This window comes from Mixophyes fleayi, chromosome 10 (assembly GCF_038048845.1).
Source record: "Mixophyes fleayi isolate aMixFle1 chromosome 10, aMixFle1.hap1, whole genome shotgun sequence".
NCBI classification, from domain to species: Eukaryota; Metazoa; Chordata; class Amphibia; order Anura; family Limnodynastidae; genus Mixophyes; species Mixophyes fleayi.
The window spans coordinates 8,596,080-8,623,249 of NC_134411.1; the positions used below are offsets into that span (position 1 = coordinate 8,596,080).

Consider the following 27,170-nt stretch of genomic DNA (forward strand, 5'->3'; position numbering starts at 1 on the left):
TGTTTGTACTGTGTACGGCGCTGCGGAAACCTTGTGGCGCCTAACAAATAAAGGATAATAATAATAATAATCCTGGCAGAAGCAAGGGATCTACAAAATCATTCAGAGTCGTGACAAGATCATGGTGTTGCACAACTAGTAGGCGTAAGTGTGCTCTATATATTTGTAGTGTTACCTGCAGTTATATATTGCTGTATGTTCCATTTTGATGCTGACCAACTTCTATTTTGCATTTTGAACATCATAAGCCAGATAGATAGAATACCTGTTAAAATGTTCAGAGCAGTAATTCTGTGCCACAGCATGCCAGGTACTGCTCATATTTTGAAGCAAAAAAATCGGGATAAGGCGCAAATAGGACGGTAAGTAAAATAACAGGTACCAAGTGCCAATATGCATATATGGTAAACAATGTGAATAGTTGAAAGCAGCTAATAGCTGAAATGTAAAAACAGAATGAGAATAATCATAATAAACGATAACTTGCAAGCTACAAGTCCAAATGTTAAAGTCATTTTCACAGAAGCATCTCAATGGTGTTCATTTTGATCAGCAAGAGCCTCCTATGTCTTTTCAAGTTTCTCACCGAATTATCCCACATAAAGAAGGGAGACAAGAAGAGACAACGGTGCCCCGATAGTGTGATACTTTAAGAAATATTTAATAAACAAAGGATAAAATGAACTTACATTTGGTAAGTATTTACATGCACATCAAGGTTTTTTTCAATTCAAATAGAAGTCCTCCGCTCGTGGTCAGTATAGCGGCTCAGCTCCGTACAGCGGGTCTCTCACTTCCGGGTTTGGTTGCCCCGGTAACAGATCTCAGCTCTCATTGGGCCCTACGCGTTTCGTCGTTATGACTTCGTCAGATCCCCTGAGCTGAGATCTTCCAATGCACAGTTCCAAAATTCCACTGTAACTCCCCAAAGAGGATGTGATAATGTGAAAGGGGGGCCATACCTATATTGCAACGTTGTGTCAGGACTCCAGGCAGAAACACAGAGACTTCAAGCAATAATGCAATATCTCAAGATTTTATTCCTGAATTAGAAAGCAAGTTGACCGTCATTTGGGCAGATTTCAATGGCTGGTTGCCACACAGTAACAAAAGCAAAGAAATCACTACTATTGGTTAAAAATCCACAGCAGAACTGAGACCAGATAAAGGGCAATTTCAAAAACAGATACCTGGAAACACCGCAGAGGACAGCAAGGACCAAGATTTGAAAGGCTCTCCATGATCAAATCCTATTGAGGTGGCATGCCATGTAGCAAGCTTTTATGTCAGGGGCTCCCAAACATCCTGTTCTTGATGACCATAGATAATTGGCCACTGGCAGTTGCCTTTTCTGATGTCAATGAGTATAAAGAGACTGCCATTAAATGCAGATTGACAGGTTATTGTATAGGCCTTCCATCCATTTCAACACGTGTGGTCCTACTAGCCCCAACAACCTATAGAAGCAAGATATAAAGAGACAGTCTATTCTTTCAAAATCTCCAATGATGGTAACTCTGGTCTCTCTTTTAGGCACAAAAATACTTGATAGCTTATTTGTACACTGACATTTAAAGTTGATATTTGTGTGCTACATGAAAAAACAGTCAGTATTTAACTTATGTGCAAAACAGAAAACTAATTTGCACCCCTTACATTGTAACATGGTTTTGTCCAGGAGACTTAAATAAGAAACTTCTTAATTTAAGATCCTTAATTAATCAGGCCCCTACTTGCTAAAATGTATTGCATGCTTTATATTTACAAAAAGTAGTAGGGTACAATTGTACTTAGAAGATTTATAAGTAAAAAGGGTATTGCACTCAATGCAGCAATATTAATTCAATCATCCAGAATTTAATAATGGTAGTACATTCTTTTTTTAAAGACTAGTGCATGGAGTGTTCCTGAAACAATTTCGTAGACTTTCCTTTTCTCTGACTGTACCTTTATTGAACTCAGAAACACGTAGATATATTTACACCTTTGTTATGTAGTTAATTGTAATAGGGGAGGTAGCAGTAGTTTTAACAGTAGGGATATTGTATAGATTTTCGCCAGCACTCAGTGACTATAAACATTTATCTCTGATTTTGCATTGCATTACATTTGCATTTAATGACATGCTATTTGCAATTAAAACACATTTACAGCTACTAAATGATAATTGTTCCATGTTTGCCTAGTCATGGAAACACTGCTACACAGTGAGAAGACCCTTTCTAAATAAATAGCAGAATGACTGTCCATGTAGTGGTGCAGGACACTCCCAGCTCACACTGTGAAAGGTTCATAAATGGATTATGTCTACTGCATCCCTCTGTAGGTTGGTAGGTAAATTACAGTGGATAGAACAATGCAGAACATTGGAATTAATTATTGGTTAGTCTCCAGGTATGTATGTAGTACCTGTGCATGCTGTGACTGAGAGCACGTACAAGGTTTGTGAGCTGCCCTGTCACACATACCAGTGATAGTCCTTTCCCTGTGCAAACTGTTTTACTGAGGTCATATTTTTAGCATTCCTGTGTACAATTAAATGGCTATAAACATTCATTGTTGTATACTAGACACAAGATTTCAAACATGTGATATCTACCACACATATGGGTTTGAAAGAAAACAGGATCTTGACCTAAGTAGCACTCCAGGTGTAAAATACACCTGGAGTGCTACTTAGGTCAAGATCCTGTTTTCTTTCAAACCCATATGTTATATATATGACCTTAGCACCCCCTCACATAGTTAAGTTAACTTAGTAGCGAGGTTGGTTGTTGTCTAGTGCGGAGCGGTTTTTCCTTTCCCCCATTTTCCCAGCCTTCCCCTTGGGACCATCTACCACACATACTAAAGAAGCTATCCAGTACAAATCCTTCCTCTCACATTACAACTCTTTCAATGACCAGCCTTGGCATGTCCTTTTAACCATACTTGCCAACTCTCCCGAAATATCCGGGAGACTCCTGCATTTCGCGAGAGTCTCCCGGACTCCCGGGAGAGTGTGGCAATCTCCCTGATCTGCCCACTTCCTAGTGAAGTGGGCAGAATTTTGTTGAAACGCCGCGATTCACCGGGAATCGCAGCGTTTTGCCCCGCCCCTGCTGTAAAATTACGCATTTTGCGTCATTACTTCACGGGGGCGGGGCTAAAATGTCGCGATTTCTACGGAATTTGCTGGCGCTATATAAATAAATGTTGATGATGATGATGATGATACTCTCTAAGCGACTCAGTTGCTGGATTATTTAATTGACTAATCCACCAGTTGCTTTAGCTTGTTCGTACATTGTTTTGCCCAGCTATGATTGTGCACATCTCACATTGGATTTAGATCTGATATTTATTATTAAATAAATGTAATGCTTTTATATATTTCTTACTGCAATTAAATATTTTTTATTAATAACTAATATTCAAATAAGGTGATATAAATTTGTACCTTTTCTACTCAGAAATGAAAAGAGAGCAGACTCCCATTTTTTGGCAGCTGCTCTATATCCTCATTTTTTTGTCTACATATATGCAGTGGACAAAGTAGCCTGGTGTAGGGTACCACCACGCTTCTACTGACATCATTGTAAAACTATGTAATTCCATCCACTTCTAAATTTCCATACCACCACTTCAAAACGTGCTAAGGCTTCATGAGCAACATTGTCTAAGGTAATGGAGCATGGAACTTTGGAGGAAAAACATAATCAACAACAGGCAATGCTTTAGGATTTTGATATCCCTACATTAATTTAAAGTACAAGGTAAAATCCCCACTTCATACTCTAATACACTGAAACTATACATTAAACTATCCCCCATGCACTAGTAAAATGTACCCACATACCCACACATTACACTGTACCCCACTTTGTGCCAACATCTTTACTATGTGCCTGACTGGCTACACTAAATCACATACTGTACCTCCCAACTGATCAAAATCGGGACAATGTGAGGACATTGGCAGCCCCATTACCCCCAACCTTCCTCCATTCCCCTAGAAACACCTTTAAATGCACATGTCCAGTGGTAGGTGCACAAGGCACCTGATAGCAGGGCACATTTCCAAATTATCATGGAATTGTGAAAAAAGTCCTGATCAGTGGGACAACCCCCTCAAATCGGGACTGTCCCACCTAAATTGAAACAGTTGGAAGATATGCATATACAAATACTATACATTCCATTATGACCCCCACTCCAAGGAGTGCTATCTAAAACCACATCAAACCCCACATAAAAACACGGCTGACTACTAGTTATAGTAACTGGTATATACACCACCAAACCTCCACATTCCTGTATGCCCTCCTCTGTCAACACTAAACAGCATATATTACATTGTACCATATACTCTCTACACTGATGCCCATATTCACATCCCTTAATAAACCCACATTACACTATGCCCTCACTGTCTACAGTACAGAAGCACCCTTAAACAAACAATTTAATATTATTCTATGTATTTTATCTGTAAACTATCTCACATTAACTTGTGCATCCATTGTATGGTAAACTAAAGGCCCTGGACACACCTGTAAACTCTCACACATTACTTTGCGCAGCAGCACCTGTAGAAGTTTCACTATAAATATCTCCAAACACAGACCACTAAACAATACACAAAAAATGCTCCCTACTGTCAATATTAACATCATTATACATGCTACAAAACCTCCCACAGTATACTACTGTGTTCATAAACATTCCATCAACCCAAATACTAAATGACACAGTATACTTGCTGCTTAGACTAAACCCACAAACACTGCGTCACAATAACAGGGCTCTTTGGCAGTGTCAACTACATCTAGCTCTTAGATTTAACCTAGAACAATTCCAACACTAAATCAGTACAGCTGGGCTTTCGTGGCTGTCTAAGAGTACTGCCAGTTGTGGGTACAAATTAGCACCTAGGAAAATATCTTTAAAAATAAACCAATGTTTTAATTATTACAAATAACTGAAATGGCTATAGCACATTTAATGACAACATTAGATTGGTTCTGAGTGGTAACTAGATATTTTAGTGCCCTGGGCTACAGAGAATTGATTTGAGCAGCTTCCACTTTTGTATTTGTCTGAGAGGCATGTTGGTGTCAGTAGCTGAGGGGGAGTGCTGACATTGGATTGCTATTTGGAGGCTTCTGGGGTACCTCTTTGGTAAGTTAGCTCTCAATTTAAAAACACATATGTATGGCCCAAATATAGGGACTCTCATTGTTTAGAGTAGGACCATCCTATTAGCAAAAGCGCCTTGGCGTGGCAGGATGGCTTAAACATACATTTGCAAATGTGTGCAACAAAGACTTTTGCATTTTTATCTACAGTAGAAATGGCAGATCTGTTGCTGGCTATAGCAGTGTGCTGGGGGAAAAAATGTTGTGTGTATGTTCCTTGCAGGATAACCCCACCCTTTCAGCACCTGTTATGGCCTATAAATTGATTTGAGCAGCTTCCACTTTTGTAGATATTTTAGTGCCCTGGGCTACAGAGAACACTGCCGCGCACCTGAATGTTAGTGGCAGTAGATGCTGCCTTTCACTGGTGGCGTCCCGTCGGGGAGGTGTAGCCATCCTACGGTGGGAATATGCCTAGCCATTTACAAACACAAGACCATTCTCGAACCCTCTGCTGCACTCACATACCTGTTCTTCTCACTTTGACTATCTGGCGCTACTGCTGGTGTCTTAAGCTCAGTAGCTGCTTGGTCATCCTGGAATGTTGGAGACCTGTTTGGAAAATAAATAGTTGTTATTCACCTCCTGGAAAGCTGAGCAGTGAGTAAACAATCTACGTTTCCTTTCCCCTCAACCAGCTGGACATTATAATAGTAGCTTTTTTTATTTAATAAACAAGTCTCCTTCCACCTGTCTTCCACCCAGACAGCCCCAGAAATTAATTGATAGCAATAACATTTCATAAATATGCCGATCCCCACCCATACAGGACTGACATTAAATTAATAGCCCTCATGATAATTAAGCCTTCTTCTTCCCAACCAGCCCTAATACTAAATTAATAGCATTCCCATTTAATAAACCATATTCCCCCAGTGCCTGCAGCCCCAACATTAAATTAATAACATTCCCATTTAAAAAAAATATATATTTCCCCATGAGTCCCTAAATCAAATTAATAGCTTAAACAGTTCCCCCATATTTAATACAGACTATTATTACTAATATAGACATTATCTCCTATTGAGAGTGAGTGATCGCACCACCCTCATTACGACTATGGTTTGGCTGCATTTCAAATAGCAATATCATACAGACAGGGAAAACTGTACAACATAAGGGTACTGATGCAGAGTTGAACACAACTTGGGCGCAATATACATCCTAAAAATGCACACACATGCAGCTGTAGCATATGCACCAGGTTTATGGCAGGCATACTTACACTGACCAACAGAATCAGATCGTAAGCACAAAACATTGTTGTCATAGAGAAACACACATTTGTTATTGGGCTTCATATAATACAGCAGATATAATCTTCCTTCTTGTGTATGCATTAAATTAGCAAAAATACATTTTTTAAATAGTTTGTACAATCCTGTAATATATACACAAGCAATGAAGAAAGCACCTAGTAGCCTCAGAGTAGAAATCGCAATCAGCCAGCCCAAAGAGGTTAGCTTGTGCTGGCAATCATCATCACTGTGTATTTGCACCACCTTGACTGGTGCAAAGTATACTGCTGTAAAAGGCGTAGCTACATCTGCGTTCTGTTCTGCATCAGCTCGCAATTCAACAAACAAAACAATACTGTACTCAGCCTATGTTAGAACACACTTTCCCTCCCGAGTCGCCCATCTGCAAGTGCAAGCAAGCGCAAGTATGGATGTGTGCAACTCTGCATAGGGACATACACAGAGAGAAGTCATACCATTTATGACATTTATGCTATGCAAACAAGCATATGTTCAACTCATAGGCCCATGGCTTAGCAAGCCATACCTGGAATCTGCTTCTAGTTTCCTTCTGTTGCCATGGCAATGGTCAAGCTTGATGTCACCCTGCTTTTGGCAGACACATACCTCCACAAGACCCATACAGAGATAGATAATGACAAAATTAAAGGGATGCTCCTATTGCTGTTCTGCTTCTGACTAGTCCAAGAGCAACCATAATACCCAGCCGGTATTGTTAACTTCAATTTCCTGAAAGCCCCCGGGTTCTACCTTTTATCTAGGATACAATTCCCACAGTGGGAAATTTTGGGGAACTGGGAGGGAACTAGATATCATGCTAAAAAGTACTGATTATATCTGATTTGCATGCTTCTGGATACTCTATCTGCTATGCACCTCAACTGTGTCTTCCTCTGTAAGCTGATTGGAAGACTTCATTATTTAAACCCTCACCTGTCATACACTCATTGCTGGTGATAGCATTGGACATGGTAGCTTCCTGATTCTTGCCTGTGTTCTATTTGTTCTTGACCTTGCATCTGTTGTTCCTGGCTCTGCATAAATTTGTTTCCCGATACCTGGATTGCATAATACAAGTCTGCTGGCTCCTGGCTCTGCTTATATCGGACTCTTGATTCCTCGATTGTATCATAAAAGTCTGCTTGTTCCTGGCTCTGCTTCTACTTGTCTCCTGTTTTCTGGTCTGCATCTACATGCTATTCATACATAGCTCTACTCATAATCTCCAGGCACGGACTGTGGTAACTATCTTTTGCTCTTCTGTGGGGCTTCACGGTGATTACTGGACTCTTTGTAAATCTGGACCAGCATTGCTTCAGAGACATTGTTTATTATATTGCATTGCCTCATACTGTATAAATACTATATAAATGCCTAGTGGCGTGTGTGAAAAAAAAAACAACAAGCTGCAACACCACCTGCTGGGCAGAGTTATACACTGACCTATATATTTCTTGAAGGAAAAGTGACAGTTGGGAGTGGTTGGTGGTTGCCGGGGGTGACAGTGGGGAGTTTTTAACACCTTAAGTAGCTTGATGAAGGATGTGGCGATGAAGATGAAGGATGAGGTGATGTAGAAAAATGATGAGGTGGTGACATGTGGACAAAACCACGTTAAAAAAGGGCACTTGCGTCGGGAAGTAACGCTCTTCCCCTGAGGAGGCCTGGGCTAGGCCCAAATGCATGACAAGAACCTTTTTAACACCTTAAGTAGCTTGATTTGACTAGAATGCATGAGTATCATGCACGGGTTAACTTGTACTGTATAAACCAGCACCAGCATTGCTTCAGAGACATTGTTTATTATATTTCATTGCCTCAGATTGTGTAAACCTGCGGAGAGTTTCTTTAAGATATTAGAAGAACCAATGTAGGATCCTGGGCATAGCCGAGAGCTGATATCTTGCTCAATATTGATATATGTTCTGAGATACTGCTTCAAGGTCGGGTGTACTCGTTCCATTTGTCTGTTGGACTATAAATGATAGGTAGTAGATAAGTATCTCTTTAATCGAAGCATATAAAAAAATGCTTTCCGAGGCTGCACTGCTTTATCCCATAGTTTGCGGTTCAAGTCCAGCAACATCATCTTTCTGCTGGTGGTGGTGACACAAAAAACTATGCTATATAATGTGGCAGCAACTGTGCCATGTTAGAAAGCATGATTTTAAATGGTGACACCTACATGCTATCAGTGAAGCTTTCAGTACATTTGAAACTCTCACAGCAGGGTCAGAGACTATGCTAGCACAGGAACTGGCAATAAAGATTGGATAAACTCCCGTCACCATGTAAGTATGTGCACTGCTGGATACTGGCTGGAAAAATGTATCATCCTGAAGGACATCACAGTGAAATCTAACAGCCCAATCAGGGTGATAAATTCTGTTCTCTCCTGAGCCTCCCTTGTAAAGGTATCTTCCAACATTCCTTACTTAAGTCCAGGTTTCCCCCCAGCTGGTCCACTAACTTGTCTATTCATGATGACTGTCCATGATAGTTGCAGACACATATTTAACTGGTGGTAGTTAATGCTAAACAGTGGTTCAGGCCTTCTTAGGCACCAAGACTGCACTACTGGACCTCAGGGTGCACCTGATATACTGGCAAATATGAGATCGCATAGTAACTTCAGGCCAGGGATTACTTACTTTGTGAAGATTTTTAGGATCGCCTATGATCCATGCCAATCATAGCGGAGTCGTTCCAGTGGGTAGAGTTAGATACAGTTATCCCAAGCCTAGCCGAACCAGAGAGTGGTTTATCAACATCAATTTTACCCCTAGATTTCACAAAGTGGTAGCCCTGGTATCCATACCTGTTAAACATATAGACCATGCTCTTATGGGCATATTTGGCCAGTTGGGGTTTCAGCCAGTGGTAGTCAGCCATCATGGGCACCCATTTCAGGGGGAACTGATGCAGACATTATGGTAAAAATCTGGGCTCTAATCACTTTGCAGTTGGATGGTCAAACAATTGTTGTGTGTGTATGTCCACTCAGAAGGGAAAGATTGAAAGTTGTTAGATCTAAAATTCTGACCCAAGTCTGCCTGTGGTGTCAAGTATATCTGGAAGCGCTTCAATCAGCTGGAGAGAATTGACACAGACCAAGTTCTGTATACAAGGAATATTCTCTAGTTTATTGATACAAAGATACAAGTTTTTATAGCCTACTGGATAAATGAATCCTACGTCATTAGCATACAAGTCTATGAGAAGCACCACTGATTAACTTTCTCACGTATTCTTGAGATGTTTACTTTCCCCTTCTAAGGACAGATGAGCCTATTATTTTTATCTCAAGGGGAGCTAGAGGTATGCTATGTCCAACATCAAGGGCACAGCTCCCATACTATGAGCTGAATATGAAAATGTCTATTGTTTTCATATCTTGATACATTATTTTGGTGTTCTCTTTGTCAGCTTAACTTCAAGGCCATAGGCTCACATCTTGTAAGACTGCAAATCAGCAGAAAAATGAATAATCTTTTTTAGCAAATAATATTTCCATGCAAATTACAATAAAATGGCTGAACAAAGGCTTTATGAGGCCTTAACAAAAAAATCATATTTAACAAAGTGATCCTTGTAGCAGCTACTTATCACAAGGTACAGCAGGAATCCCCCAGCCTCTCCTCATTCATGTTGCTATATGGCCTAAAGGTCTGAGGAACACTGGATTGAGTCCGAGAGAGCTGGAAAAGGAAATTTAACTCACACCAGGACCCCATCATCAACTATGTAGAATAGGTAAGTGAACATTTATGGAGCTTGACGGAGCTAACCTTCTCCAATCTTTATGTAGCACAGGTTACAATCGACATTCCTGAGAGCTACATGTAGAACAGAAGGTCCTAGTACCAGTCCCACTAGACCCAAGAGCAGATCCACTCCTATGCTCATGGACATCAAGTGCAAGATAGAACTAGACCCCAGTTCACTAAGAAGCACCCATCTGATATCCCATCTTGTTGATATGGTCACTTCTAGGAACTGGTGTTCATCATTACAATAATTCACAGGTTCTTGGCATTGGAAGCACATTGGTGATCCATCAGGTGATTGAGTTGTGGTTTTGTGCTGGCTGCCTCAACAAGAGGAGGTCCATAGGTTTGGTCTGTCTGCCATCACTGCATTGTGAGGTTTGCCGGCTGAATAATTGCGGCTCAGGACAACTCTTCCACTAAGGTGGTTGTCAGATCCTGGAGTGTATCTTAGGCGAGGCTGGTTGGACAAATAGACTGCCAGACTGGCTACTTGCTCAAGACTAACTGGCTTCTTGCCTGCCACCCGATCCCATATCTCTGGAGCTACTTTGAACAGAAATTGTTCCAAAATAATCAGGACCATGAGGCGGACAACCTCAGTGGCTCCCATATCTTTGAGCCCCTGAGAACAGGACAGGCATAGTTGATTCGCAAACTGCTGTAGGTATTGTGCCTACTCTTGGTGGTAAGGGCTAGGTGATCCCTTCTCTACCACCAAATGTCACTGTACCAAGCATGGGATGCTTTCACTAAATAAACACCGCCAGTTAAATGTTTATTTTTTTGAAGTGCAGTGTGTGCCACAGAGAGCAGTGTTTAGCTTCACAGAACAGGACAGGTTCTTTCTGGCGTGAATAGTCTGTGAACCAATTGGGCCTATGCTGAATGATAACATTGTATCATTCCCTGCCCATATTTGTCACTAATTGCCTTTTGTCCTAAGCAAGCCTCGCTTATTACATTTCACAAATATTACTATAGATCAGTGTTGGCTAACCTGTGACACTCCAGGTGTTGTGAAACTACAAGTCCTAGCACACCCTTCCATCAATAAGCTGCTATATAATGGCAAAGCATGCTGGGACTTGTAGTTTCACAACACCTGGAGTGTCACAGGTTAGCCAACACTGCTATAGATGCTGTTCTGCACTCTCGTTTAAAGGAGAAACCCACCAACCGCTGATAATGGTTATATCAATTTAAACATAATTAACACTTCCTTAGCATTTGCAAACTAGCAAATGTGACTCATGCCTCAATGATATCTGAATTCCCAAGTAAAGCAATGGGCTGCATTCTCAATAGCAATGGCTAAATCACTACATAGCTGCCTCCACAGTGTGTAGGAGACAAGTGCTGCGCTGCAGTTTGCTTTCTCAGGAACAAGAAGTCACGTGTGCCGTAACCAGGGTGACAATTTACGAATAGTTTATTCCAGTGTTAGCTAACCTGTGACACTTCAGGTGTTGTGAAACTACAAGTCCCAGGATACCCTTCCAGCAATCAGCTGCTATATATTGGCAAAGCATGCTGGGAATTGTAGTTTCACAAACACCTGGAGTGTCACAGGTTAGCCAACACTGGTTTATTCCATAGTATCCGCATGACATTATATGCTATTAATACATAGATAACTGACAATACGCCTACTCTGAAGCGAGTACTGACATGTGTGATCACTGAGGTTTGCTAAGCGCAGGTACATCCGCTCAGTTCTCCCCTTCCTTACTCCGCACTTGGTATGATCCTCACAGACCCTTTACCCGCCCTCTCCGTCTCCATGGTAACCGGGGAACCTTACCAAGCGGCGTGACGTCAGACCAAGGCGGGCCGTACTGCTAGCATGATGTCACCACCTCCAGCTGTGACCCCGGAAGCAGATCCCCTAGTGTTGGTGGTTTCCGGACGCTGATTGTCACTGTTGGGCCCATCAAACGAAATATGCAGTGAGAAGACCCCGGAGGGTGAGTGACAGTGTGATGTAAGACCCGTCAAACGTGTGCAGCGTGACGTCACGGGCAGAGACCGCCGGTGTGGTGACGTCAGTTATACTAGTTCGTCACCCCTTCAAGGCAGCACTGCTCGGGGTGAAGTCCATTAACCTCTCACCCTCAGACAGCTATGTGGTTTCTGCTCCTAATTAGTATGTCGTCACATATCAGCGCCTCAGCGAGATCACTCAGAGTGTATAACATTAATCCCTGTCTTGCTGGAGTTTTAGGACGTCCTTATCTTAACACAGTCTAATATATATATATATATATATATATATATATATATATATATATATATATATATATATATATATATTCTAATACTTAATATAATTTGCTGACTTTAGGCCAGCAAGGATGTCCTGTACTGGTGTGCTAGGTTACTTTGTTGATTGTTTGGAGAAGTACTCCTCTCTAAATCAAGCTTAGACTAGCTGGGACTTGTAGTTCCACAGTATCTGCAGAGCCACAGGTTTTCAAGTGTAATTTATAGTTATCTTCTATCTACATCTTGTACATACATGTTGCCATAGTACAAATATCTTAGTTATACAAAACTGGCTATTTGTAAAGCACAGTGAATGCATGTAGAGGGCAACACGGTGGCTAAGTGGTTAGCACTTCTGCCTTACAGCACTGGGGGTCATGAGTTCAATTCACGTCCATGGTCTTATCTGTGTGGAGTTTGTATGTTCTCGCCATGTTTGCGTGGGTTTCCTCCGGGTGCTCCGGTTTCCTCCCACACTCCAAAAACATACAAGTAGATTAATTGGCTGCTATCAAAATTGACCCTAGTCTCTCCCTCTCTGTCTCTTTGTGTGTGTTAGGGAATTTAGACTGTAAGCCCCAATGGGGCAGGGACTGATGTGAATGAGTTCTCTGTACATTGCTGCGGAATTAGTGGCGCTATATAAATAAATGATGATGATGTAGAGTACTACCTATATTTGTAAAATGTTCAGAGCCATCAAGATAAATTAAATGTGTATTGTGTGCATCACATGCGAACACATCCCTCTGCTATGCTGTATTCTTTTTCAGTATCTTATTAATATGTGAGGCAGTGCTACATGTTGTTTTTCCCAGCAGATTGATAGGGTCCACAGGGTATAAACCCACAAAATGTATGAACAGGTCCTTTTTAAGTATAAAACCCTTCACAGGTTCATAACTGTTTGGTTCTTACATTCAGTATAATCATATCTATCCTTTGTATTATATAGTCTATGACTTTGGTTTGGTATATGTGAGGCTTTGTGCATGCCCAAATACATAATTTAAACAAAAGGATGTTTATACTGCATAATTCTTTTCGTTAAATACAATCTTTTCCAGTGCTTTTCTTTGTGAACAGTCAGTCATCAGCCAGGGGTTGGATAAAGGGAGCTGTTTGTTAACTCTTTAAGCACACAGAAGACAATATGTTTAATAATATAGCGCTTTTCTCTCAATAGGGCTCAAATAACTTGCGTTATAAAGTTTAAAGAGTTCAGAAAAGATAGCTAAGCATTTGGGATTTTAGAAAATAAAGTGTGATTAATGAAATACTTGAGCTGGGTACACAGTACAGGATTTTTATCCAGTTATCACGCTGATCACACGATAAACAACCGTTTGGTAAGATACCTCATTAGTGTGTACGATCCCGCGATCATGTTTTGTCGTCCGAAAGCACATCATATCGTCTGACTTTGTAAAAATCCCGATCAACGATGGAACAATGTCGGTCAAATATGGAAGTGTGTATGCACTCACTACTAGCAGTGTAGGCAGATCTATATAGAGTGTGACGAGTCACAATCTTTTCAGCAGATGGTTATGAGAGATGAAGAGCACAGATCTGAAGGTAAATTGTGTAGGTGTATACACATAAATCTGCATGCCATTGGTAAAATCATTATAGAAAACACGTGCAGTAATTTTCTGTAGTGTATAAGTCTTGAGTGGTAGATTGGGGGCCTTTCAGACTGTGCGAGGCAGCGAGCTCCAGAAATTACAAATTGTAAAATTAAAATATTGAGCCATCTGCAGGTCGAAGTGTGGAAGTATAAGGATTCAAAAGCTGCTTTTGGACCTTAGGACCCTGGTTATGTATTACTTTGAATGCCAGTAAGTCAATCTTGAAACAAATTTTTCATTTCATAGGCAGCCAGGGAAGGGAATGGAGAACAGGTGTTATGAGGAAGAAACAAGGCTTTTACAAATATTTCATTCCTAAGGATAAGGTCACATGAGCATTTAAAGGTTGACTGTTGTAATGGACAGAGCAAGAAATTGTAGACCATACTTACTCTAGTTCAGAGTCTGCATTCACTACTATGTATTATTGGTTTAGCAATGAAACACCATTCTTTAAATCCCTTGTTTGACCATTACCCTAAAACTGATGTACTATAGAGCTTTAAAATACTAGCATTTTGCAGAACATTTTAATATTTTTGTTTTTCTCTCTTATTGTCTATGTAGCACTGAAAAGCTGACATGAAGCTGTTAAACGCTTATATGTGGAATTTCAATACATTCTTATAAGAGAGAAACTTAGTGCTCCCAGCTGGAGCCCTTGGGGTCGCTCTATGGAGCTGTTTTTCCCAGGGCTCTGTCAGTTCTGTGATACAGAAATAACAAATTCTGCATGCCACTTTAAAATGGTGGTGGAGGAGCAAGGAAGGCAGATATGAGTGGTAGGCAATCACAAACGTGCAAATTTACACACATTTTCAGTATAGGCTGTAAGGCAAAGTGGGGAGCCCCAGGAATATCATTATTTCATTACAATGGTTTCCTAATCAGAAAACCACAACTTTCCAAACTGCTTTTTTCAAGAGCCATGATATTAAAGCCTGAGCTAATGGGATAATCCTGGTCCCTTAGGGTTCTTGGATCACACAGGCAAGGCAAATAAGAAATATGCAACTGTATGTTTAGTAGAGTCTAATACAGTGTAATAGTAGTATTGAAAATGGCTACAATAATTAAATAACAGTGAGGTAAGTCGCCAGTCTTTCAAAACGACCCTTACTCCCACAGTGTATGAAGCTGCAGATTCCCGTATCAGCCTGATAGGACCCCTTCCCAAATCTGCTTGCTCCAGCAATCTCGGGTGTTGGGGATTCCTGGTCTTCCGAAAGTCAGTACCAATAGTACATAATAGCTGAACCTAACAGAAGCCAGAGCTCCACCATCCTGATATTAAGCATCAGCAATAGCACATCCAAGGTCCCCCCCCCCTTCTTAAATGGAGCTAAATTCCCCCTCTCTATAGATCCACCTAGGGTAGAGCTTGGATATATGGGTTCCGTGGATTGGCTGTTAGTCCCAAAGGGTCTGATACCTTCTTGACCCAGAATTCCCTAGATCAGCTGTTGGGTTGGCTTCAGACTACCTGTCCCTTGCCTAGAACAATAGGTACCTACGAGGAGATGTTGCTTGAGTAACTGAACCTCCCAGAACTAACATCTTGTATGCTTTTTCAGCTCAGATGGGCTGGCAGCTGGCCAGGGCCTCTTGTTTAAGAGGAGAGGGGGATCATGGAGGATGCAGCTTCCATAGTGCTCGGGGTTCCAAGAAAATCCATAAATAAACTATGCTTGACCTATTGAAGCAGGAATTATCTAATAGGTGTTACACATTAGCTAAGTAACTCGCGTAGCATATGTTATTCCATTTAAAACCATTTAAGATATGACTTTGCCATGTGTTACTGGGCTTATAACTTGGATTATTCCTGTCAAGAGTGATGAGATCACTGCATGTGTCTGATGTAGAGAATAGAAGAAACCCCCATCAAATAGTTGCCAGAAATGTCCTTTTCTTTCAATATTGGCAAATTGCACAATACAATTCCTCATATCTCATAGACATGATTCTGATCAGCTATTCTTATTTTCAAAGCTTTATAAGTTGATATTTAATAAAGAGTATTTAAAATGCAAAGATATATGTTCGAGTCAGATTGAAGATACATGATGATATGGGGATTGCAGTGATCCAAGACTTGCATGTGACATGCTTATGTGCTCTGAAGCAGAGCGTCCCTGGAATCTATTTTATAATATTGGCTACTATGACATCACTGTGACCAGTTGGGTGAGTCCTCCCACCATCCATAAATCTCCTTGATCTATTTATTTACAATTTTGGGTGAGAAGAATATCTATGCTGAGCAATTGCTTTGTATGCTGTATACATATGTTATTAATTTTGCTGTAAAAGTACTGATTTGTTTGATAAAAGCTGACGGGGAGTTTGCTTTCATTTCCTTCTTATTTTTGGATTTAAATTATAATTTTTGGGGAAATAATATATAGCGTAACATATGCTTGTCGTTTTGCATTGTCTGCTTTTATTAAAGTACTCCTACCACTTTTACGCAGCCGAAATTTGATTTATTTTTATTTCTTTTAAAACTACTAATCTTTTTTTTTTTGTTTAGTCATCTTTGCTGATTAAAATAAGGGTTGTCTTATGATAAGTGATGCTTTCCTCAAAAATTAATGAAACAAGCATTTCCTGGAGAATGTATGAAGCAATGTTCCCCTGGAGTTTATGGCGGATAGTTCACATTATGTCAGGCGAGTGCCTGACATAATTTGAACTATTAATACCGTTTTTCCCCATGTATAAGACGCACTTTTTTCTCAAAAATTTTGGGTCCAAAACCTGGGTGCGTCTTATACAGGGGTAGCGTTACAGGGGCAGCGGAGGGGGGGGGGGGGTGATCCAGTAGGATGGGGACAGGCAGCGTGTCAGCGCGATCCAGCAGGCGGGGAAAGGCAGCGGGGATGCAGAAGGCAGAGTGTTAGCGCGATCCAGCAGGCGGGGAAAGGCAGCGGGGATGCAGAAGGCAGAGTGTCAGCGCGATCCAACTGGCGGGGACAGTCAGCGGGGATGCAGAAGGCAGAGTGTCAGCGCGATCCAGCAGGCGGGGACAGTCAGCGGGGATGCAGAAGGCAGAGTGTCAGCGCGATCCAGCAGGCGGGGGACAGGCAGCGTGTCAGCGGGGATGCAGAAGCCAGAGTGTCAGCGGGGATCCAGCAGGCGGGGACAGACAGAGAGTGTCAGCGGGGATCCAGGAGGAGGGGGACAGAGGCACAGTGGCAGCGATTGCAGGGAGAGTGTGCTGCCCGGCTGCTCTGATCACTATCAGAGCAGCCGGACCATTACACTCTCCCTGCCTTTTTTGACAGCTACCGTAATATTTTTTTTCCAAATTTCGGGGCCAAAAGTAAGGTGCGTCTTATACATGGGAGTGCCTTATACATGGGGAAATATGGTATATGCAAATGGGGATTATACGTAATACATTATTCCCCATCTGCCTTACTGAACGCTTATAGAAAAAGGGGAAAAATAACCCTGTTTTTCATGGGTATTTTCCCATTAATTTATAACTTTTGTGGTTTCAGAATCGAGTACCTTCTGTCAGGCGCTGTCCCTGCATCTACCCCGGGATGGACGCGCCTCTCTCTCTTGGCTGGGCACGTCCTGCTGCTTAGCAACGGAACGCAACTTCCACTTGGCCATCTTCCGCGCATGTGCGTCCCGTCACTAAGCAATGGGACATGATTCTCTGTTTGTGTCGGCGGTCAGTGACGTCATTGACCGTAAAAGCATCAATTAGAAGTCCTCTATATAAAGGAGGGTCTGGCACCATTAGGATGCCAGTGTATCAGGTCCCTTCTAGCTCCAGCATTTACTCGCCTGCTCCTGTGTCCAGTTCCTCTCTCCTGTTCCCAAACTTGGATTGAATCTTCGGTTGTGACTTCGGCTTGGCATTTTACTTCTCTCCTGGATCCTGATTCTGATGACGCTGATTGTTTGGCTTCTCCTGACCCCTCTTGACAGCTGTTGATTTGGTACCACAGTCCCGCCTGGTTTTTGACCCTGCACTGTCTGACATCTCTATATTCACGTACCTGCTTCACCAGTGACTGACTTTGAGAACAGCGACCTGCACGTCCCATGCAGCAGAGCCCATACCTCCTTGTGGGGGTCCCTGATGAATACAGGGGGCGTGTTAGAATTCAAGCCTCTTAGTACAGTCGTGCCAACTACTGGCAAGTAGTCACCATCCATCATCTCTCATTTGGCACCTTGACACCTTCTCTGCCCCCCAAACAGTTTTGGTAGTAGATGCATCTACCCAACTCTTGTTTTATTTGTTTATCTACCATGTGGCCTTGAACTGTATGTTCCTGAAAGTGAATTGTGGAGTCTGTAAAGCTGGTGACACACAATGTAATACACACCCGATATTGGGTATTTGGCCAGATACAACCGTGTGTTTGGTCTCAAATGACCACAATGCCAGAGAATGTTACTATATAACTGAACAGGACTATTATAATGGAAATATGATGCTTAGATGAACATTTTTGGCCTGTGTATGCGGTTATCTTTGAACAGCACTAATAGGCTGGAAGGACAACATAATTGAATCAGGCACTTAACCCGACAGGCTAATGGCTATATCTTGTCTGATTTAGCCAACTACATGTGTGGCCAAACTAAACAATAGCTGGGTCACTAGACTGTAATTTTGCTTTGTTTTCCCCCTTCATCATACACAACCTAATGAATGGGGATTTTTTTTGTGTGAGAACATGCAAAATAATTATTGACTTAAAATGTGACCCCTTGGTGTCATTTCAGATGAGTTCTGAGAATTATTATCGATGACTGTAATGATGAATCTTGTTGTACAGGGACATTTTTAAATGATTATTGTTTTTTTTTTACGATTGAACCACTTTTGATTTTATCTTTTGCCATGTCGTATATATTATGTAATATATATATATATATATATATATATATATATATATATATATATTATGTGTATAATATATATGTTGTGTCCGACTATCTACACATCTATAAGGACATTTAGTAACTGATCAGTCATTATATTCACTTAAATTTTCCCTAGTCAGAGTAATATAATTTTTGGTTTAGTACCTCGCCGTTAAGATTTTATTTTTTATTTCATGGTCTTACTTTTAGCACCGTTTTAGGGGTTTTACAATTATGGATTGTAGCTTGTACTTATTTTGACCAATGTGAAAATTTACCCCAAGTAAGGTGAAAAAATAAATATATATATATATTTTATCATAAAATCTGACTATAGAACCTATTTACACTTAAATTAATACTATATCAAAAATATTATTATTCCCTGCTTATTATCTTTTGTATAATTTTTTTTCCATTCTGTCTTTATACTGTATTTCTATTTTTCAGATGATAAACATATATTTTGTGCCCCAGATAACCTGCATTTGCCACTATTGTAGTGCAGACAATGTGGTATGCTATGGAGTGACACCTCTTGTTAGTAATGGCCTTTTTTTGACATGGGTGGGGATTTTCTATTTTATTTCTCATCACAAGTGCTTGAGAACACTATGGTTTTGAATCCGTTTTACATGTGTTGTAGACACGTCTGCATATCAACTGCTTGACAAACACCTGGTAACCCAGGGGTCATTGGCTCTTGTGGTCACTGTGCTACCTGCTTTCACACTAACCCAGTATCCTTTACTCAAGGAAGGCTTTAACGAAGGTCTCAGGCACAATCAATTTTAAAAGGTACATGAGCTTTTATTTTATTTTCAAATTACATTTTGTGTTCTTTCATTGCATGCACAGTGGCCTAGTGGTCAGCACTTCTGCCTCACAGCACTGGGGTCATGAGTTTGATTCCCGACCATGGCCTTATCTGTGTGGAGCTTGTATGTTCTCCCTGTGTTTGTGTGGGTTTCCTCCGGGTGCTCCGGTTTCCTCCCACGCTCCAAAAACATACCGGTAGGTTAATTGGCTGCTATCTAAATTGACCCTAGTCTCTCCCTGTCTGTCTGTCTGTGTGTGTGTGTGTGTGTGTGTGTGTGTGTGTGTGTGTGTGTGTGTGTGTGTGTGTGTGTGTTAGGGAATTTAGACTGTAAGCTCCAATGGGGACAGGGACTGATGTGAGTGAGTTCTCTGTACAGCGCTGCGAAAAAAGTGGCGCTATATAAATAAATGATGATGATATTTTAAAAACTTTATTTTATTTCCCAGGAAAGGCCAAAGAAATGTAGCTTTTTTTTTTTCTGTTTTGTTTTCTAGTATTGTGAATGTAGCACTCCTAGCGCTAGACACCTCCAAACACACACCACTGCACCTCAGCTCACCCGAAGCCCTTTAACTGTCTCCTGATTTCTCTTCCCTTGCTGTAGTCTGTAACCCAGTGCCTGCCTAACCCCCCACCTGGCAACAACACTGAATTGGTGGCTTTACTCACAGTGCCTCATTCTCTATAACTGATAGGGGGTGCATTTAGGCTTATATAGTCAAGGCTAATAATTACAAGAGCTGATGTTAAATGGTATCCTTTTCCCCAAGCAACAACTTGACAATTCTTTTCCTGCACCCTATGTCATCATCATCCCCATTTATTTATATAGCGCCACTGATTACGCGGCACTGTACAGAGAACTCATTTACATCAGTCCCTGCCCCATTAGAGATTACAGTCTAAATCCCCTTATACACACACAGAGACTAGGGTCAATTTTGATAGCAGCCAATTAACCTACTAGTATGTTTTGGAATGTGGGAGGAAACCCACACAAACACGGGGCGAACATACAAACTCCACACAGATAAGGCCATGGTCGGGAATTGAACTCATGGTCCCAGCGCTGTAAGGCAGAAGTGCTAACCACTAAGCCACCATGCTGCCCTATAGTACTTTTCTCTTCATTTGATTCTGCAAATGTTAATGAAGGCTCTCTCTTTCCACTCTACCACCTGTTTACACCACCCTATCCCTTCACAAACCGGTCATCGTTGTATACTGTGCTTGTCCCATTTTTATCTGTAATTTTTCCTTCTTTGGTACTTTTCACCTTTATTGAATTCTACATTGGCTGCGCTGAATAAAGTGGTTAATGACTTGATGATGGCTAAATCTAAAGGCCACTTTTTGCTTCTAAATTCTCCTTGATTCCTTGACCACCATAACTTTTTATTTTCTTTCTGTAAAAGTACATAACCAATAACTGTTGTGCAACCAAATTTTTCTCTAACAGTAGGCTGTTGCATAGATTAAGGCACAGGGAATGTGGTATCATAGTTGGGTACCAATATTAATAGGTGGGGCAGTGAATATATAAAAAAAAGGAGGGGATACTATAAGAATATTCACATGGTTGAGGAAATCGGAGAAAGTTCTGTGTTGCGCTCCGTTCTTGAGGATCTAAGAGCCTCAAGGATTTCTAGCAGCATAGAATTTTTTCCGTTTTTGGCTATGAGGCTTTATGCAGGATATAGGACATTTTGGGCTAGATTTACTAAGCTGCGGGTTTGAAAAAGTGGGGATGTTGCCTATAGCAACCAATCAGATTCTAGCTTTCATTTATTTAGTACTTTCTACAAAATGACAGCTAGAATCTGATTGGTTGCTATAGGCAACATCCCCTCTTTTTTAAACCCGCAGCTTAGTAAATCTAGCCCTTTGTCTTTCACAGTAACATGGAAGAAGAGCGGCCATAAGCAAGTGTAATTTTCCTGTGAACTGAATATACCTCAACGAGACTGGACAATAAGCCATAATTTTAATAAAGTTTTAAAATGGGAAACGTGCAAAGTAAGAAAAGTCATGGTCTCTCTACAGACATAAAAAGTCTCTCATAGTACAATGCAGAATTAAAAGGGTAACACAAAAGAAAGGTCCAGGGATGTTTTTGTACATGAGCTTCAAGCATAGAGTTCAGAATGGATTGTGTTTTATTCCAGAAGATCCGAGGGCAGGTCCAACATATGTGAAGAAATATCCCTCTGTGACCACAGTTCCTCTAGTTAGAAGTAGGTAACATCTTGTTTAATCTCTCCAGAGTGTTTTTAGCTCTTAGTTATGCCCTCTATAATCTCCTCCGATCCATTGTCACCTGGAGTCGGATCTATGTCTCTCCAATTCTCTCTCATGACTTTAGGATATATTAAGCGAGTCAATTAATAAACCATTGAAATTGTGCATTTGCGTGTGGGAGATCTGAGACCAATTTGTTCAAAACATGATGGGTCTCTCGGAGTATGTTCTGGTGGAAGAGAGGCTAGGAAATGTTTAATTTGGATGTAGGATATTAGGAAGTGATAAACTGCTTTTGCTCTACCATATCAGTTACATACAAAAGTCCTGCAGAGATCCACTGGGCAGAGCGGGTTGTAGACATGCCTGGGGGGGGGGGGGGGGACCTGTGTTGTTACACAGAGGAGGGACGGCTGCGTGGTCTATTGGTGTATTGTGATCAGTACTTTGGACAAAGAAGATCTTCATCCTTTTTTCATGTAACCATATGGGGGTAATAAGGATAGTAAAATTAAATATTTAGTTTCAATATCTAAGCAGAGGTAAGGTAGCCTCTATTTGTGTGCATTGGGAGGCCAATGAAAATGATTGGAGGTCATGAAAACTTCTTCCACGTATTTCTAGATTTGTCTATGGATTAATGTTGAAAGTCATTAAAGGGTCTGCCATTCCACACACATTTTATTAATGCTTTTTGTTATCAAATATAGAAAATGGTACTCTTACTGTGAGGCAAACACGAACACCACAATAGCGCTGGCAAATGGGACAATATTATCTTGAATAATGAGTTTGTGGAATTAAAAACATATAACACCTTTATTACATGCAGAGCAAGATACCTATAAAAAATATCAGATAAAACTTATCACATATAAATTGCAAAAAAATGTAAATAAAATAAGCAAAAATAGAAAATGTATTCGATGAGATGTACAACATATATATAGATTGAAATATATATATAAAAAGTATGCTTTCGGCCAGTGCACTGATCTGCTTAAAAGTCAAGATCGGCTATAACCATATATCTGTATAACTGGTGGTCAATCGTAATAGAATAAACGTTGTTGGGGTCTCCTTCTTAATAGGACCTGTGTCCTTAACAGGACACGGGTCCTATTGAATAAAACTAAGCAACACATTTCCTTAGTTATCTCCTATATTTGTATTACTGTCCCAACTTGTATGTTTTTTTTTTTTTTTTGTTTAGCACAATGTCAGAAACTCAGGTAGTAACCACAGCTGATCGCACTTCTATTCTTATATCAAAACCTACAAAGCCAGTCTGTCCAATTCAGTGAGTCACCTTTTAGCAAATATAAAAATGCAGCTACTGTGCTGGCGAATCTCCATGGTACACTGTAACTTTGTGTCTCAGTCCTTGTTCCTGACAAGGCTTGGATCTCTGCTCCGTTCACGTGATCCAGTGTTCTATCCCACTAATCTGTATTGCCGGCAATTTTTTTTTTATAGAAGAGCAATAAGGAGATGAATTGTGTATCTACGGGACCAATAAGTGTTAATAAACAACAATTATCTTTTCCCTGACGCGTTTCATCGCACACTTGCGATTTCTTCAAGAGGACGATTCCAAACATAACTGTGAGGGTCTGGAATAAATAGAGCAATTTTGGGAAAAAACTTAAATTTTTATTGCTATGATCCTGACCAGCCATGACATTTATAAGGGAACGACAGTTTAGCCTGTAGTTTAGAAAAGATTGGGGGCATTCCAGGTATGGTTGGTCGGTCCTAGGTAGATGTTATAAATATCCCCAAGTACTACTACTACTTTTTTTTATTTTTTTATTGCCACTTCAAAGTAAAGTTAGTTTAAACATTCTTGTTTTGTTGAGAGAAAACATCACTGAGCATAGCATTGGAGTAATTATATTTGTAGACAGAAATCTCTATCTCTGCATGACGTTATAGGGGTTAGGGGGGCAGATTCTAGGTTGTCTGTTAGCTGGATATTGTCTGCAAGTAGTGACATTTTGGAATTATCGTGTCCCACCTACACCCCATGTATGTCTGGTGAGGGTCTTATAATCACAGCTGAAGGATTCATTAACCAGGGATGACAATGAACTCCCTTGTCTTGTACCATTTTGAATGTTATTACTATCCGAGGGAGTGTCTGTATTTATTATTAGTGCTGAAGCACCGGCGTATAAACCAAGTATACCTGTCCGAAAATCTTTGATTCCGGCAGTTTCTGAAGTCAAGGCCATGAAACTCTTGGAACGTTTTTTGTCGGCGACAAGATCACAGCAGAAATATTTTTGCCAATTATTTTTTTATCAAGTGTCCCCTTAAAGCCTCTTTATGAGCAGACCAGTAGGAGAGATGTCAGGGCGATTGTTTAGTTCAGAGTACTTGGTAAGGAGATGTTGAATTTGATGGCTGTAATCTTTTTCCATTAATGCACCCGATGATGGTAAGAGGTCGAGGTGCTAAATCATGAAGATCTTCTGTAATAGGTTTGTGATCCGACAAGACTGTTGGGTGAACAATTACTGCATTTTGTTTTAATGTTGTCTGAGTAGGATCAGATTTATTGTTTGGAACAATCAAGTAATATATGTGATCTCTAGATAATAAATGAGACTTAGGTTTTTGGATGTCTGTTTTGTCCGAAGTTTTGGTCACCGGGGTAAATCTATCCAAAGAGCCACTCCTTACTACATTCAAGTCTCCTACCATCCAAATTTCTCAAAATATCTGTTGATTTTGATTGGGAGCATAAATGTTGTGTAGGGTACATTAGAGGTTATTCAGTTTGCCAGGTGAATCTCTTTAAGTTCCTTCTTTTTAGCTAATGTGGTGGGGAAATGTCCTGGAAGATCTGTAGAGTGAAGCTGTCAAAAGTTGTCAATTTCATTCTTCCTTGGCTCTTCTTGAGCCTTTAGCACTATAATAGTGAATTCTGAGCATTACATCTTAGTTGAGATGAGTCTTGGGATCTTGGGCAAAGTGTTTGTGTAGTTATAGGTATGCTTCTTATTCTTAGGTAGTTCTATCTGGCTCTATTGTCTTTGGTCTTCCTGACCTCCTTGGAGCTGAGAGATGTCTTTATGGATTTGGAGTAGTTCTTGTTCTACTTTGTGTTGGTACAAGGCCACTTCATCAACCTTTTTCTCTACTTGGGCTGTTCTCTCCCCAATAGAAGTGATCTCTGCTTTCAAAGTATGCATCACGTGTTGCACCTCAGAATGCATCGTTAGTGGCATTTATTTTCTTATGCAATAAAATTTGAAAATTCAATTTATAGGGACATATTATTCATCTACCCAGTGAGATTCTGTGTGAGCACATGGGGATTCTGATCTCTTCTCTCTTGAACCACGTATGGTGGTCTTTTTGATACTGTTGTGAAATAGCTGGATACTACTTCAGCTACGATTTTCTTTCCTTTAGGCATCTTGCCAGGAATTTATTTCCGAATCATTTGCGTAAGAGAAGTGTCGTAGAACACTTGCATGGAAAATCTCAAGTCCAAAGATAGGTGGACTTCAGTCTCCCTATTGAGTTTTACATTGTGCTCAGTATAGGATTAGTTGTGGGGAAATTTTAATCTTTTAAAATATGTTGTATGTATCATTCAGATGTCCGTTCTTGATTGACAGGAATTATTTATTTTCTATGGAGTAAAAATGAGATATAAGGTTCTCTGGAATGAAGTTCTATTTTTTTTTTCTTTAGAGAAAATAGCACTGTAATTTCAAATATAGCCACTTGGAAGCAGCAAAGCTTTATTATTGAAATATAATGACATTATGGGGCATATTCAATTGGCCGCGTTACTGTTAAAAGTAACGTGGCCTGCGCATTATTACTGTTATTACGGTAATGGTGTGCGTAATTACCGTTGTTACGGTAGTTCTAAGGCCGACTATTTGCTCGCAGCTCAGAAAGCTGCGTTAAAACTACCGTAATAACGGTAATAGTTTAAACCCGGCGGTACTTCGGGGGGAATCGAATTCCCCCCTATTACTTAATTTTCTGCTAAATTGTAACTGTATAGTATTGGCTGATTGTTCAGATTAGTAACACCTGCTGTGATTGGTCCAAGGTGGCTCCAAAAACTGGTTTGGCTGTTGGTATGGTGGCAAGAACTGCCAGATCTGTCTTGGAGTAAGAGCCCAGGAAACAGATGAATGTAAACTCTTAGAAAGGGCTTATGTAAGACATATACCTTTTTAGCTCAATAGGCTGAAGCTTTGGTGGCTCGTAGTTCAAGGTAAGTAGGAAGTAGTGGAGTCCTGCTCTCACTTTGTTTATAGACGCTTTGCTCTGCTATTTCTCTTTCCTGCCACTAGGGGGGACACTGCGACAATGTAGTAGGTGGAATTGGAGCCATGGCACTTTAAATCTGTTGGAGGATAGCTCCTACCCATGCTGGATTCTCTTATCTTCCCTTTTTAATCTAACATCTCAGACCACCGTGGTACTTTTACGTCTCTCCTCTTTTGTACCTATTACATGCAGAAAAAATGCAGAGGTTGGTAGGATGTAGAAAATGAGCTTTTATGCTTACATTTTGTTTTTGCTATGAATAGGAAAGATTGAAAATGATTTATTACCAGTTTTAATCATGATTGCTTATTAGGTGTGGCAGATTCCACAGTGCAGGACAGTCTGCATACAAATACATAAATACACAAGTGTAATAATAAATAAAATTAAGCATCATAGCAGACATGGTACAAAAGTGTTAGCAATACTCCAGCAATTACAGATGGCACAAAAAAAATAAAAAATGAATTATGTGTGTATGAGTAAACAGCATAGGACATCACAGGGGCAAACCAGGTGGATGGACAGACATTAGACATAGAGTAGAGAGGACTCAGCCATGTGAGCTTGCACCTTATGTCAAAAGAAAAAGAGTATATATTATTCTACAGGCTTCTCGTAGTAACTGACTGTATTCTTTACAGTGGACGGTCTACTGATGCAGAGCAATGGAGGATGAGGAGAATCAGGATCAACTGATAAACAGGAACACTACACAGGGGAAAAGCCGCCGACAAGGGCCCTTTCTTGCAAGCGATGACGGTAAAGCCAACTTTATAACACTGCCGACACAGCGATCTTAAATAAACAAGTTCAACACC

At 40.5% G+C, this 27,170-nt stretch overlaps 1 protein-coding gene across 2 annotated transcripts in view; it reads left to right on the forward strand.

The window, feature by feature from the left end:
• The first annotated feature begins 12,057 nt into the window (after positions 1 to 12,057).
• PHRF1 (PHD and ring finger domains 1) overlaps positions 12,058 to 27,170 on the forward strand; it is a 55,900-nt gene continuing 40,787 nt past the window's right edge. Inside the window, exons 1-3 of one of the 2 annotated variants that reach the window (XM_075187816.1) lie at positions 12,066 to 12,170; positions 19,683 to 19,790; positions 26,994 to 27,111. In XM_075187816.1, coding sequence (XP_075043917.1) covers positions 27,018 to 27,111 — 94 coding nt within the window. In that variant the 5' untranslated portion in view covers positions 12,066 to 12,170; positions 19,683 to 19,790; positions 26,994 to 27,017. Of the gene's footprint in view, positions 12,171 to 19,682; positions 19,791 to 26,993; positions 27,112 to 27,170 lie in introns of both variants that reach the window. The other variant, XM_075187815.1, reaches the window with a different exon arrangement.